Source organism: Haliotis rubra, unplaced genomic scaffold (assembly GCF_003918875.1).
Source record: "Haliotis rubra isolate DU_JTF1 unplaced genomic scaffold, ASM391887v1 Scf646, whole genome shotgun sequence".
Taxonomy (NCBI): domain Eukaryota; kingdom Metazoa; phylum Mollusca; class Gastropoda; order Lepetellida; family Haliotidae; genus Haliotis; species Haliotis rubra.
Genome location: NW_025767353.1, coordinates 262,226 through 275,092, shown reverse-complemented (window position 1 = coordinate 275,092; position 12,867 = coordinate 262,226). Strand labels below are relative to the sequence as shown.

At 40.2% G+C, this 12,867-nt stretch overlaps 1 protein-coding gene across 1 annotated transcript; it reads right to left on the bottom strand.

Annotated features, from left to right (window-relative positions):
* Positions 1-7,952: 7,952 nt before the first annotated feature.
* On the bottom strand, positions 7,953-8,915 carry LOC124256980 (adenosine receptor A2a-like). The gene has a single exon (XM_046690946.1). It carries the CDS (start codon positions 8,913-8,915, stop codon positions 7,953-7,955), a length of 963 nt encoding a protein of 320 aa, XP_046546902.1.
* Positions 8,916-12,867: the final 3,952 nt, after the last annotated feature.

Sequence of the window (12,867 nt, the reverse complement as noted above, 5' to 3'; positions counted from 1 at the left end):
TAATAATTATCATATGTATTCATTCGTCCGTGCGATCGTGATTTAGTCTTCAAACAACCCCTGTTATGTAATTATCATGTGTTCATTCGTCCGTGTAGGGGGTAATTCCGTTTGTCTGTCCTTTCAAATAATTGCTGTTGTGAATGTATCATTGTGTTTATTTGTTCGTGCGTCGGTAATTCAATTTGTATTCTTGTTAATAATAATTATCATATGTATTCATTCGTCCGTGCGATCGTGATTTAGTCTTCAAACAACCCCTGTTATGTAATTATCATGTGTTCATTCGTCCGTGTAGGGGGTAAATCAGTTTGTCTGTCCTTTCAAATAATTGCTGTTTTGTAATTACCATATGTATTATTCGTCTGTGCGATCGTGATTTAGTCTTTTTTTACCTTCAAACAACCCCTGTTATGTAATTATCATGTGTTCATTCTTCCGTGTAGGGGGTAAATCAGTTTGTCTGTCCTTTCAAATAATTGCTGTTGTGTAATTATCAAGGCGTTTGTTCGTCTATGTGATTGGTAAATTAGTTTGCCTGTCTTTCAAATATACTCTCCCAAAAAAGAAACGCATCATGAAAATAGCAATTTCATGTAGCAATGAATTAAAACGTGATTCATTTTACAAAAGGTTTTGCTCTGTTTATGAGTCCTATGGTGTTTATGTTTTGAAACATCACAACAAAACGCACCATCCGTAAAATGCCCGTATTTAACAGCATGATTTTCAATTTCGGCGTGTAGTGTCACAGAATACACAATTCACATGCAATGCACGTGAAAGTTGGGGATCAGATAGTCTCGATGATGGGTATAAAAGGTTGATCGCTGTCTGTCGATTATTCACTGTATTTGGAATATTGTTGACGAACGCAAAATGCCACGTCTAAGTGAAGCCAACCGTCATATCGCCATTGACTCTTAAAGCCTACAAGATGTTTCAAAATAAACATAAAAATACAGTTTAAATTCCAATATGCGTTTCTTTTTGGGAGAGTATATTTGCTGTAATGTAATTTTCATAGAGTTATATCGTCCCTGTAAACGATAATTCAGAATATCTGTCCTCCAAATAATCATTGTTAGATAATAAACATGGTGTACGTTCGTTTGAGTGAATGGTAATTCTATTTATCTGTCCTTTCAGAATATAGCCTTTTGTTAATTATCTGAAGTATAATCATTCGTCCATGTGATCGGTAATTCAGTTCATTTTTTCTTTCAAATAATCGCTATTGTTTGGTTTGGTTTATTCTCATAAAAAGAGCACAATAGTGACACAGAGAAAAAAATACAAATGTACAGATTTGTTTATGGGAGCATACGTCGACCGGATTTCACATACATGTACATGTAATTGCTTATTTTCAACAGTAGTGCTTTATGCGTACAAGACATTATAGGATATTAATTTATCTAATGATGGATAATTACAATAATAGGTTGGTAGAAATGAATTTCTTACGAAGTTCATCTCCTATTGTAATTCTCACATAATGTACATAATCTATCTTCTTTACTAACATTACACCATCTACCTGTTTCTATTGGGAGTTTATAGTTACAAGTTCTAATAAAGGTAAGCCAAATGCGTACTTATAATGGAAAGTGTAATAGATAACTTGTAAGGTATGGAAATAAGTTAAACATATTATAATAGTGGCCTTTAGTAGATGTTGATTTATTATTCGTTCCAGTGTTGATAAAACTGGTTACATAATATAGACTTAAGGTTACTTTTAAGCCAAATCTTACTTGTACAAGTTTGAAATATCCATACAGAGTTTAAGCCACAACATTCCAAAATTGTTTTAACTACATTGATAAGAGGTAAATATACGTTTGGGTCATTTGTGAATGTACGATGGTGTAAAATTGTCCGTGTAAACGGTAATTAAGTTTGTCTGTCATTTAACACAATAGCTGTTACTACTGTCTTCTACTCACAGTAGCAGATTAACTCTTTTTTTGACAACTAATAAGTTGTCCCACACTGGCCCCAACGATCACTCGTTCTTGACGAGTTGTCCCGGAGCGGCCCCTGAATTTGGTTGTTACGTAATAGACAGGGGGCCACCCTGGGAATGGTGTCAGCCCGATCTGTCGACAAATGAAAATTAGGATGTTGCTAACCGTCGACAGAACAAAAAAACCCGGAGTGTCGACATTGCGTGGTCAACATACCGTGACGGTGTTAATTAATGAAAGAGAATGTTTGCTTAGTGGTTTGCAAGTGGCTATGGCGGCTACAGCTATGCTCGTATCACGAGTAAATGAATTAAGTTGATTAAAGAGAATGTCTTTTTAACAATTTGCAAGAGAATTAAGGTTGCAAAAACAGACTATTATTTTACGTTATGCGAGTGGAAGGATTACCATTACCAACTTGGAATCATTTTAAAAATGATGGACACAGAACTAACAATAATTTGGAAGGTTGGCACAACAAAATCAACAAGTATGCCATGAAGACACATCCGAATGTATTTGAGGTTGTGCGAATGCTACAAAAAGAACAGTCATCTACTGGAGTAAAAAATTCAGCAGATCCAAGGACAGCAGAGAGATCCCGTCCGTAGATGTCGCTACCGAATCATCGACGCTAGGATTCGATCTGTGAAGGCCGACCTTCTTGCCGACATACTTACTGACTTGCATTACACAGACCATGTGTCGGAGTTGCTTTATCTTGGCTGAACATTCAGATTACTTTAGTGCAGATATAAAGGAGTTTTGGCAAGAAGAAATAACTGGAATCATCTTTTATATATTTATTACTTATACACCTGCAGAAATCACTTATTTATATAAACACACACACAAATGTATTGTGTGAGCTTTACGAAATAAATATACAAAAATGTTATATTGTGTGACATATGATACATGCATGATACATGCATGTTGTTATATTGACTGAATAAATATATTGTCTACTATATATATCACACTCTGTTTTAATTGGTTTGTTAATTTCTAGAACACTGGGCGTGAAGTCACTCATGTAGAACATCACCTCCCTTTTCCCGGACTGTCGACACGTAATTTGGACGGATTATTTCTTGTTGTCGACAGTCCGGGCATAAACCCTGTGTGTGTGTGTGTAATTAACAGAGATTAACAGTTACGGGTCAGTGAAAGTGCAGGGTGAATTTGTTACCCCTGCTTTGGCTGTGACATAAGTTCACCCAGCACTCCAATCAGGGCCAATCAGAACAGTCTCATGACCACCGGTGAACATATTTTACAAGATAAACTAAGTGATCTATATTCATAAACATGGTGTACATTCGTTCATTTAAAAGGAAATTCTATTTGTCTGTCCTTTCAGAAAAGGCTGCTGAATCATTAATTATCCTAAGTATCCATTCGTCCACGTGATGGATAATTTATTCCGTATTTTGAATATTCGCTGTTGTGTAATTATCATATGATTTTCATTTTCGTCACTTAATCTACTCTGAGCGGATTTTAGAAGTTAAGGCTGTGCAATAATGACATATTTTATGGATAGCAACTTCTTTTATTTCGTGAGAGCGACGTTTCAATTCTTGTACTGTTCTCAAGCTGGACTATAGTGAGTGAGTGAGTTTAGTTTTACGCAGCGTTTAGCAATATTCCAGTAAAATCACGACTGGGGACACCAGAAATGGGCTTCACACATCGTACCCATTTGGGGAATCGAACCCGGGTTTTCGGCGTGACAAACCAACGCTTTTACCTCTAGGCTACCCCACCGCCCCACACAATCCAGTGACTGCGCCACGGGGACACCTATCAACCAAGTCAGAGAGCCTGACCACCTGATCCCTTTAGACGCCCCATCCACTCACTTTCTATGTAAATTGTGTGAGTTGCGGGTGTTACCTGTAAGGTAACTATGGTTACCATTTTGTCAAACACCCGGTGTCATCACTGATAATTTTATTGATCCATTCATATATTCATATACTGCTATTTTACCTTTTACCAAGGTAGGATATGTCCAGGCTGGGGACTGTCATATATGTAGATCTGTATTTGTTGGAACCCCCCTTCGTTGGAATTGTCCTTTGTATATACCTGCCCTCAAGTTCGAAAATATTCCTGGTGGGAAAAACCTATGTCACAATCATTCATTTTTAACGTTGTCCGGTATTGCCATTTGTCGAATGGTAATTATCCTCGATGGGAATTAACCAGGCGAGAAAACATCACAGGTGATAATTTGTTCAAAGTGTTAAACGTCACGGCAGCTTGCTATCTGAGCGAAAACCTCTAATGGCGTCATGTGACACATGGCTCGTGCTAGTGGCACGTGAGCAGGTAGCGCCTCCTGACGACACACTGGCACTTTGATCCATTACAGAAGACATTTCGGTTAGAACGTACATTTTGAAAACATGATACAAGATAATTTTTTACCCTATATACATCGTAGAAGATGTACGATAACTAAAAGTCTAGGATTATGTAAGACTTATTATATTTGCTACATAATTTAATTCATTGCACGACCATTTCAACTAACCCCTGGGGTTTGAATCCTAGCATACACCTTCAAGTTTGTTTTCTGTTATCTTGCTGAATTATGATAAAGTCCTTAATGGTGTCCAAATATAATTACAGTCCTGGCAATATGGCCCAAATCTACGTTCTGTAGCGAGAAAATGACCATTTGCATGCGACGCATAGAGATAGCCCTGGTATTTTATTACTTTCAACCCTTTTAAGACGTTTAAACAGGAAACGCTTGCAATTCCCTATGGAAAGATAACTGAATGCGTTAACTTCACAATTTCATGTGCTCATTTTTAATATTTTGAATCCTCTTCTAGTCAATAAATGTGTCGGCGTATTCGTTTCTCAGTCGCTCCGTGATGTTGAGATATAGGAATCCATATTTCTCCTTCGTCACTGTGGCGGAATGCAGATATCATACACTTTGTTTGTTTGTTTGTTGTTTTACGCCGCACTCAGCAATATTCCAGCTGTATGGCGGAGGTCTGTAAATAATCAAGTCTGGACCAGACAATCCAGTGATCAACAGCATGAGCATCGATCTACCCAATTGGGATACGATGACATTTGTCAACCACGTCAGCGAGCCTGACCACCCAATCTGTTAGTCGTCTCTTACGACAAGCATGAGTTGTTGACGATTTACTGTAACTCGGATCTGCACGGTTGAGATATGAAACAAACAACAATTTGCTTCCTTAATTGTATGCCTTTACACCAATCTAAACCTTGAAAGCGTAATTTTGAGTCTGACAAGTATTTTATCAAATTGTTTGCACGAGGATGTATGTCCTTGTTATTACAACCACACGCACGCACATTCACTAAAGTATACACACCCACACAGAGACATTGACACAGAGAGAAACACAGACACACACACAGACACACGCACGCGTAACTATGAACAATTTCTCTTTAACTTTGACTTCAATAACCTGGTTTGTAAAACCTACGTTATTAAGCACAGACAGTGAAACTTAAGTTGAATTTTTTAATAAAATTTGAAACAAAAATATACATGCTAGTTAAGAGTTAAAATAAACATTAGGTTAAAAGTTTACATCATCTAGGTGAATTGCATGTATATTTTTGTTTCAAATTTTATTAAAGGTTTTCAGCTTAAGCATCAACAATAACCTAAGTTGTACAAACAGTAGTTACAAGCACAGCCCAATGTGACATTTTGATTAATCTTATCCTAATGTACTACAAAAGAAGAGATAACAACAACACGGACTTTGGACAATACACTGTATATTTATTAACACCGAACGGTCATACAATGAACAAAACAGTAACAAGCGCGATTTATCATGAGCAGTACCATCAATATATACTGAGGGAAACAAATAAGGGAACACTATTCATTCAATTTATTTATTTATTTATTTATTTATTTTAATTTTTTTTTTATTTATTTTTTTTATTTTATTTTTTATAAATTTATTTATTTATTTATTCTATGCCTTTATCTATTCTCAGAATGCAATGCAAATCATGTGAAGAAACCCGGAAGAGAACAATGGAATACTTGTACTTTCATGTGTTCCCTTATTTGTTTTCTTGAGCATATTATCAATTTACAATTTATGGGTACTATATGTGTAGTTCGAGCTCAGGTAAATTCAACTTTTGTTTGTTGCAGAACAGATGACCATGGTCATAGATGAGTTTATTACACACTGGCAACTACTACTGCTACGGAATAATCCAGTCCGTTACTCTTTGTGATATATACCAATCAACTTGGTGGAATCATAAAACGGCATGACCTCGGTCACCAATCATATGCTGACGATACTCAAGTCCTGGATAGTTTTGAACTTTAACAAGTTGCTGAATCCCTTCAGAAAACAAGTACGTATGTGCATCAGATATAAAATCATGGATGACATGTTGCAAATTGAAACTTAACGATGGACAAACTGAGGCTGTGTTGGTAGGCTCTAGGCAACAGTTTCAGATGTCACCTGAGAATAACTTAAAACTTGTGATAGGTAACTCTGTTATAGATTTCTCACCCCGGGTAAAAACCCTTTGTGTCTATATTGACTCCGAGTCGTCCATGGATTCTCAAGTTGACAATTTGTGCAAGACCTGTTTTTATCATCTCAGATGTATAAGCCAAATTCGTCATATGATATCACTTACTACTACATCATACCACTACGACGCCACTACGACAACAGTAAACACCACGAGTTCCAATATTACTACTACATCATACCACTACGACAACAGTCAACACCACGAGCTCCAATATTCTTACTACAGCACGCCACTACGACGCCACTACGACAACAGTCAACACCACGAGCTCCAATATTATTACTACATCATACCACTACGACGCCACTACGACAACAGTCAACACCACAAGTCCAATATTCTTACTACAACACGCGCAACGACGACTCTACGACAACAGTCAACACCACGAGTCCAATATTCTTACTACAGCACGCCACTACGACGCTACTACGACAGCAGTCAACACCGGGAGTCCAATATTATTATTACAGCACGCCACTACGACGACACTACGACAACAGTCAACACCACAAGTTCCAATATTACTACTACAGCACGCCACTACGACGCTACTACGACAGCAGTCAACACCACAAGTTCCAATATTACTACTACAGCAAGCGCAACGACGCCACTTCGACAACAGTCAACACCACGAGTCCAATAATACTACTACAGCAATCGCAACGACGACACTACGACAACAGTCAACACCACCAGTTCCAATATTACTACTACAGCACGCCACAACGACGCCACTACGACGCCACTACGACAACAGTCAACATCACCAGTTCCAGTATCACTTCTAAAGCACGCACTACGACGACACAACGACAGCAGTCAACGTGACGAGATCCAATATTACCATTACAGCTATCACCAGAACTGCTGCAACCAGACAAGGCACCACTGCCATGATCTCAACCCCCCCGTCAGCGAACACACACACACACACACACACACACACACACACACACACACACACACACACACGCACACACACACACACACGCGCACGCACAGACACGCACGCACAAACACACACACACGCACACACACGCAAGCACGCGCACAGACACACACACACACACGCACGCACACACAAAAAAGACAGACAGACAGACAGACAGACAGACACGCACGCACAGACACACATACAAACTTCGAATAGAAATACTATTTACGTTTGTTAATTCAACTTACTGTTGTGTTAACGTGATCCCTGCCTATTCCTTTTAGCCATCATTTTGCGCGTGTGTCCAACTTTGGATAACATGAATTATTTACATTTGGTAATTCAACTTCAACAAGATGATGTTTGTACATACTTTGACAGCTGTTTCCCCAATAGTGTCAACTGAGTTATGTCCCTTGGATCCAGTTCACGTCCGTGGCCCGGAAACGTGTCCTCTATTAGTCCACTTGTCCACTATTGTTGATTCTTTGGCTTGGCCTTGCAGCTGTGATGGGTATTATAGATGGGGCGACTGTATTAGGGGGACGTCTCGGGCGGCATCGTAGGAGGGTCTTTGTAGTCTCCCACAACGGTCGGTACAGCACCAGAAGGTAGCACGGACGGGCGATGGAGTACGCTCTAGATACGACATGTATAGCAAACACAAGGTAGTCGAGTCCTCTTGAAGTTAGGCTGACACGAAAACTGTTCGCCATGTTTAAAGCTATGAATGTGAGTGCATTACTGATATATAAGATAAATATAAACTTCGTCAGCTTCAGTTTCTCCTGGGTAGAACGACTCCTTGAGCCAAGCGGAGGTCTATGCTTGAGCACCTTGTGGAGGAACCACGCATTTCCAGCTAAAGACCAAACCCCGTACATCAGATGTAGGATCGTGAGCCAGAGTGACGTCAAGTCAAGACATTCGTCATTCTCGGAGCCACCAAATAGCGGACTAAGTCCCAGCGTCAAGCTGACGACCCAGGAGATGATGATGAAAATGTATCCTCTCTTCACAGTTATTATCTGGCTGTACATCGTACTCTTGCAGATGGCCACATACAGATTAAAACTGATCCCTAGCAACAGAAACAGTGACAAGGTCATCCATGTCTGTTTCAGCACCACAACGTAATGTATCGCTACCGTCAAAGGCAGGGCCGAGTGGTTGTTATCATGACTGATGCATGCTAACAACAGCAATATTAGGAAAACCACGTGCTCAACAAAGTGCACCACTTCGTTGTTGAGGAGGAGCAGCCCCGAGAATCCCTTGAGAGTCGGTGTTTGTTTGATGACGACAAGGAGGAAGATATTACCTGCTTCGCACACAGTGATGAAAAGGAGGGCAAGAATACAACCGTTTCCAATACGGCGCCCCAAGAGTGCTTCACAAACATCTGTTGTAACATTCATCATTTTTAGAATCCAACCCGGCCTTCGGCGCGACGAACGGACGCTTTAACCACTAGGCTATGTCACTACACCAAGTACTGTAGAAGATTACAAGGATATATATGAAACCTTGAAATGAAAGTTCTCAGGGTCACATCGGGACCATCACAAAGCACAGGAATGGTGCACGTTTCTTCTGGGAAACCCTGGTCTTCTACGTTCTATGCTGAAATCGTCCGCCATCAGTAAGCGAGTAACTCTGTCGACGGCTGACCTGTGAGATGATTTTTATCGTGCAAAAGAGAAATTAACTGGTGACAGCACTGACTATAGCAGTGAAGACACATTCAATTTGTCAGAAGTCTGTCTTTACAGTCTGGCTTCTCAGATGCAACAAGACGGAAACGGAAACGTGGCTTTGTTGCAGAAGACATGATTTATAATAATAGTGCATATTTATAATGCGCTCGTGAGCATACTCTACTCTTGGCGTTAACATATTATTACCCCGGATTACCCAAGCTGCTTGTGTGATGCTAGAATGTTATAGTCTCATTGCTTATGCCACCGGGTACCCATTTACTGCTGGGTGAACAGAGGCAATTTTGAACAAACTCAAATGCCTAAGGTAAGACCATATGCATCACATTATTCTCAAGAGTCAAGCTGCCAAACACGGTCACCCATCCAAGTAGACTCCGCGCTCAACGTTGCTTAACTTCAACTGATTTGTGACCTGAGCGCCATGAACAGGACCACACACCGCCACTTGATCCCTACTAAACGGAGAAATGGTTTTGACAACTGTGTTGACATTGCTGGGAAGGTTTCGTATCGTTGCGAATGATATATTTCCAGTATCATTCTGTCTAATTTGAAGTGGTAGAACACGATTCCTTGAATACCTCCCTGGCTGTTTGTCCTTCTGGTTGTTTGCGGTATCCTAGAATGGACCATGTAGTATTTGCAACGTCTGCTATTTTTTTCGTTTGTGTATTTCGTAGAGCCGTTTCTACCTCTTTGCGAGCTTCTTCCGATCGCCTTGTGTATTCCTTTTTCTCCCGTACTATTTCTCCTAGTCGCTCCAGTTCGTTTTCCCTATGCTGCTCTTGTTCTATCTGCCGTGCTGTCTTTCTGCCTTCTAGCTATATAGGATAGCCCATGCTTCTCTTCTCCATTCTTCCACACATGCTGCTTCTTGTATTTCTTGCAATCGTTTTCCTCGATCCCTAGCAAATCCGGAATATACTTCTCTGTCTTTTGCAATCTCTGGTACTTCCTGCAGTTGGAATATGGAAGAAGCCTTGGCTATGGTGCTACATTTGGCTGTTCTCCATTCCCACTCTACTGTCTTGCAAGAAGGCAATAGAATACTTGGATCGGCTCCATTTGGATGTAGCTGGATTGGTCTTCTACTCGCAGACAGTATCGTTTTGGCATCGGGATCCTTTGTATAGCAACGTAGTGGACCCAGCTCCACATCAGCATCTGTAGCGGAGAGTATATCTACCCGAAATATTGGACATGCTTGGAAACCAAGAAAATGCAAAAAAGGTAGTACCAATCCTAGTAGTCCTGGCCATTTTTGTGCTCTCGATAAAATTTAGCATGCTCATCCGCGAGTAGTATACCCAATAGCGGAATGGGACTAGGGACTTTGGAAGAACCTGGTCCCGTTCCGCTATTGTGTATACTCCTAATGTACTTTCGAAGGAAGTGATGTTCATCTTCTGCACAATCTAACGCACCAAACGTACATATTCTATTACAGCCGAGAATGCCACACCGTCTGCCAATATTAACCATTAAAGGAAGCTCACATATACGTAATAAACATAAAGGTCTTCTGTATTCTCTTTCTGGCATAGCACATAAATGATATTTAGTTGACAATAGAGATTTCTATTCTATATTATTACATAATTTACTTGAATAATCTCTTTTTTTAGAGTACCAATTTTGTTGATTACAGTCTTTAAGTCTTTGTACAAAGGTATTGAGAAACATGTTATTATCACCTACTTCATGTGTGATCCACTCTAGACATTGCCATAACTAAACAGTCAGCATTGAAACTTTGATGTCCAAGTTATACGATTACATTCATCTAATGATTTACATAATAAATAACATTGTTTTGGATATCCTACGCTACCGATATGGCTGACTAAAAAAACTGCCTCTTGTTGGTTTTGACTCGCCATTTAGTGTAAAGTTGCCTCTGATTCTGAACCCATCTATGGCTAATGATGTACCTGACGGTGTACCTGACAGTTACGTTTCACATGATTGTAAAGGTGTACCTGACAGTTACGTTTCCTCTGATTGTAACTGCGCCTTTGACAGTTACGTTTCCTCTGATTGTAACGGTGCCTCTGACAGTTATTTTTCCTCTGATTGTAACTGCGCCTCTGATAGTTACGTTTCCTCTGATTGTAAAGGTGCCTCTGACAGTTATTTTTCCTCTGATTGTAACTGCGCCTCTGATAGTTACGTTTCCTCTGATTGTAAAGGTGCCTCTGACAGTTACGTTTCCTCTGATTGTAACGGTGCCTCTGATAGTTACGTTTCATATGATTGTAAAGGTGCATCTGATAGTTAAGTTTCATATGATTATAAAGATGACTCTTACAATGAAAGTGCCTCTGACAGTCACGTTTCCTCTGATTGTAACAGTGCCTCTGACAGTCACGTTTCTTCTGATTGGAAAGGTGCCTTTGACAGTTACGTTTCATATGATTGTACCGGTGCCTCTGACAGTTACGTTTCCTCTGAATGTAACACGTTTCATATGATTGTAAAAGTGCCTCTGACAGTCACGTTTCTTCTGATTGTAAAGGTGCCTCTGACAGTTACGTTTCATATGATTGTAAAGGTGCCTCTGACGTTACGTTTCATATGATTGTAAAGGTGCCTCTGACAGTTACGTTTCCTCTGATTGTAAAGGTGCCTCTGACAGTTACGTTTCATATGATTGTACCGGTGCCTCTGACAGTTACGTTTCCTCTGATTGTAACACGTTTCATATGATTGTAAAAGTGCCTCTGACAGTCACGTTTCCTCTGATTGTAAAGGTGCCTCTGACAGTTACGTTTCATATGATTGTAAAGGTACCTCTGACAGTTACGTTTCATATGATTGTAAAGGTGCCTCTGACAGTTACGTTTCATATGATTGTACCGGTGCCTCTGACAGTTACGTTTCCTCTGATTGTCACGGTGCCTCTGACAGTCACATTGCCTCTGATTGTAAAGGTGCCTCTGACAGTTATGTTTCATATGATTGTACCGGGGCTTCTGACAGTTACGTTTCCTCTGATATCGACCCAGTGCTGGTATAAACAGGGAAATTGTTGCTCCTCTGCTCTTTAATGGCATTTCACCTGGGGATAAACTGGACTCGTTTCCTCCTGGGTTCATAGGGATCTTTGGCCTCAAAGCACTTTTGGTGCACTTTACAAAATAAACTAAATTGTTAGCAATAGACACCAGTGTCACAGTACAGTAGCAATAGACACCAGTGTCACAGTACAGTAGCAATAGACACCAGTGTCACAGTACAGTAGCAATAGACACCAGTGTCACAGTACGAGTAGCAATAGACACCAGTGTCACAGTAGACACCAGTGTCACAGCATACGGCAGTAGCAATAGACACCAGTGTCACAGTACAGTAGCAATAGACACCAGTGTCACAGTACAGTAGCAATAGACACCAGTGTCACAGTACAGTAGCAATAGACACCAGTGTCACAGTACAGTAGCATTAGACACCAGTGTCACAGTACAGTAGCAATAGACACCAGTGTCACAGTACAGTACACAGTAGACACCAGTGTCACAGTAGTAGCAGTAGACACCAGTGTCACAGACACCAGTGTCACAGTAGACACCAGTAGCAGTAGCAGTAGACACCAGTGTCACAGTACAGTAGACACCAGTGTCACAGTACAGTAGCAATAGACACCAGTGTCACA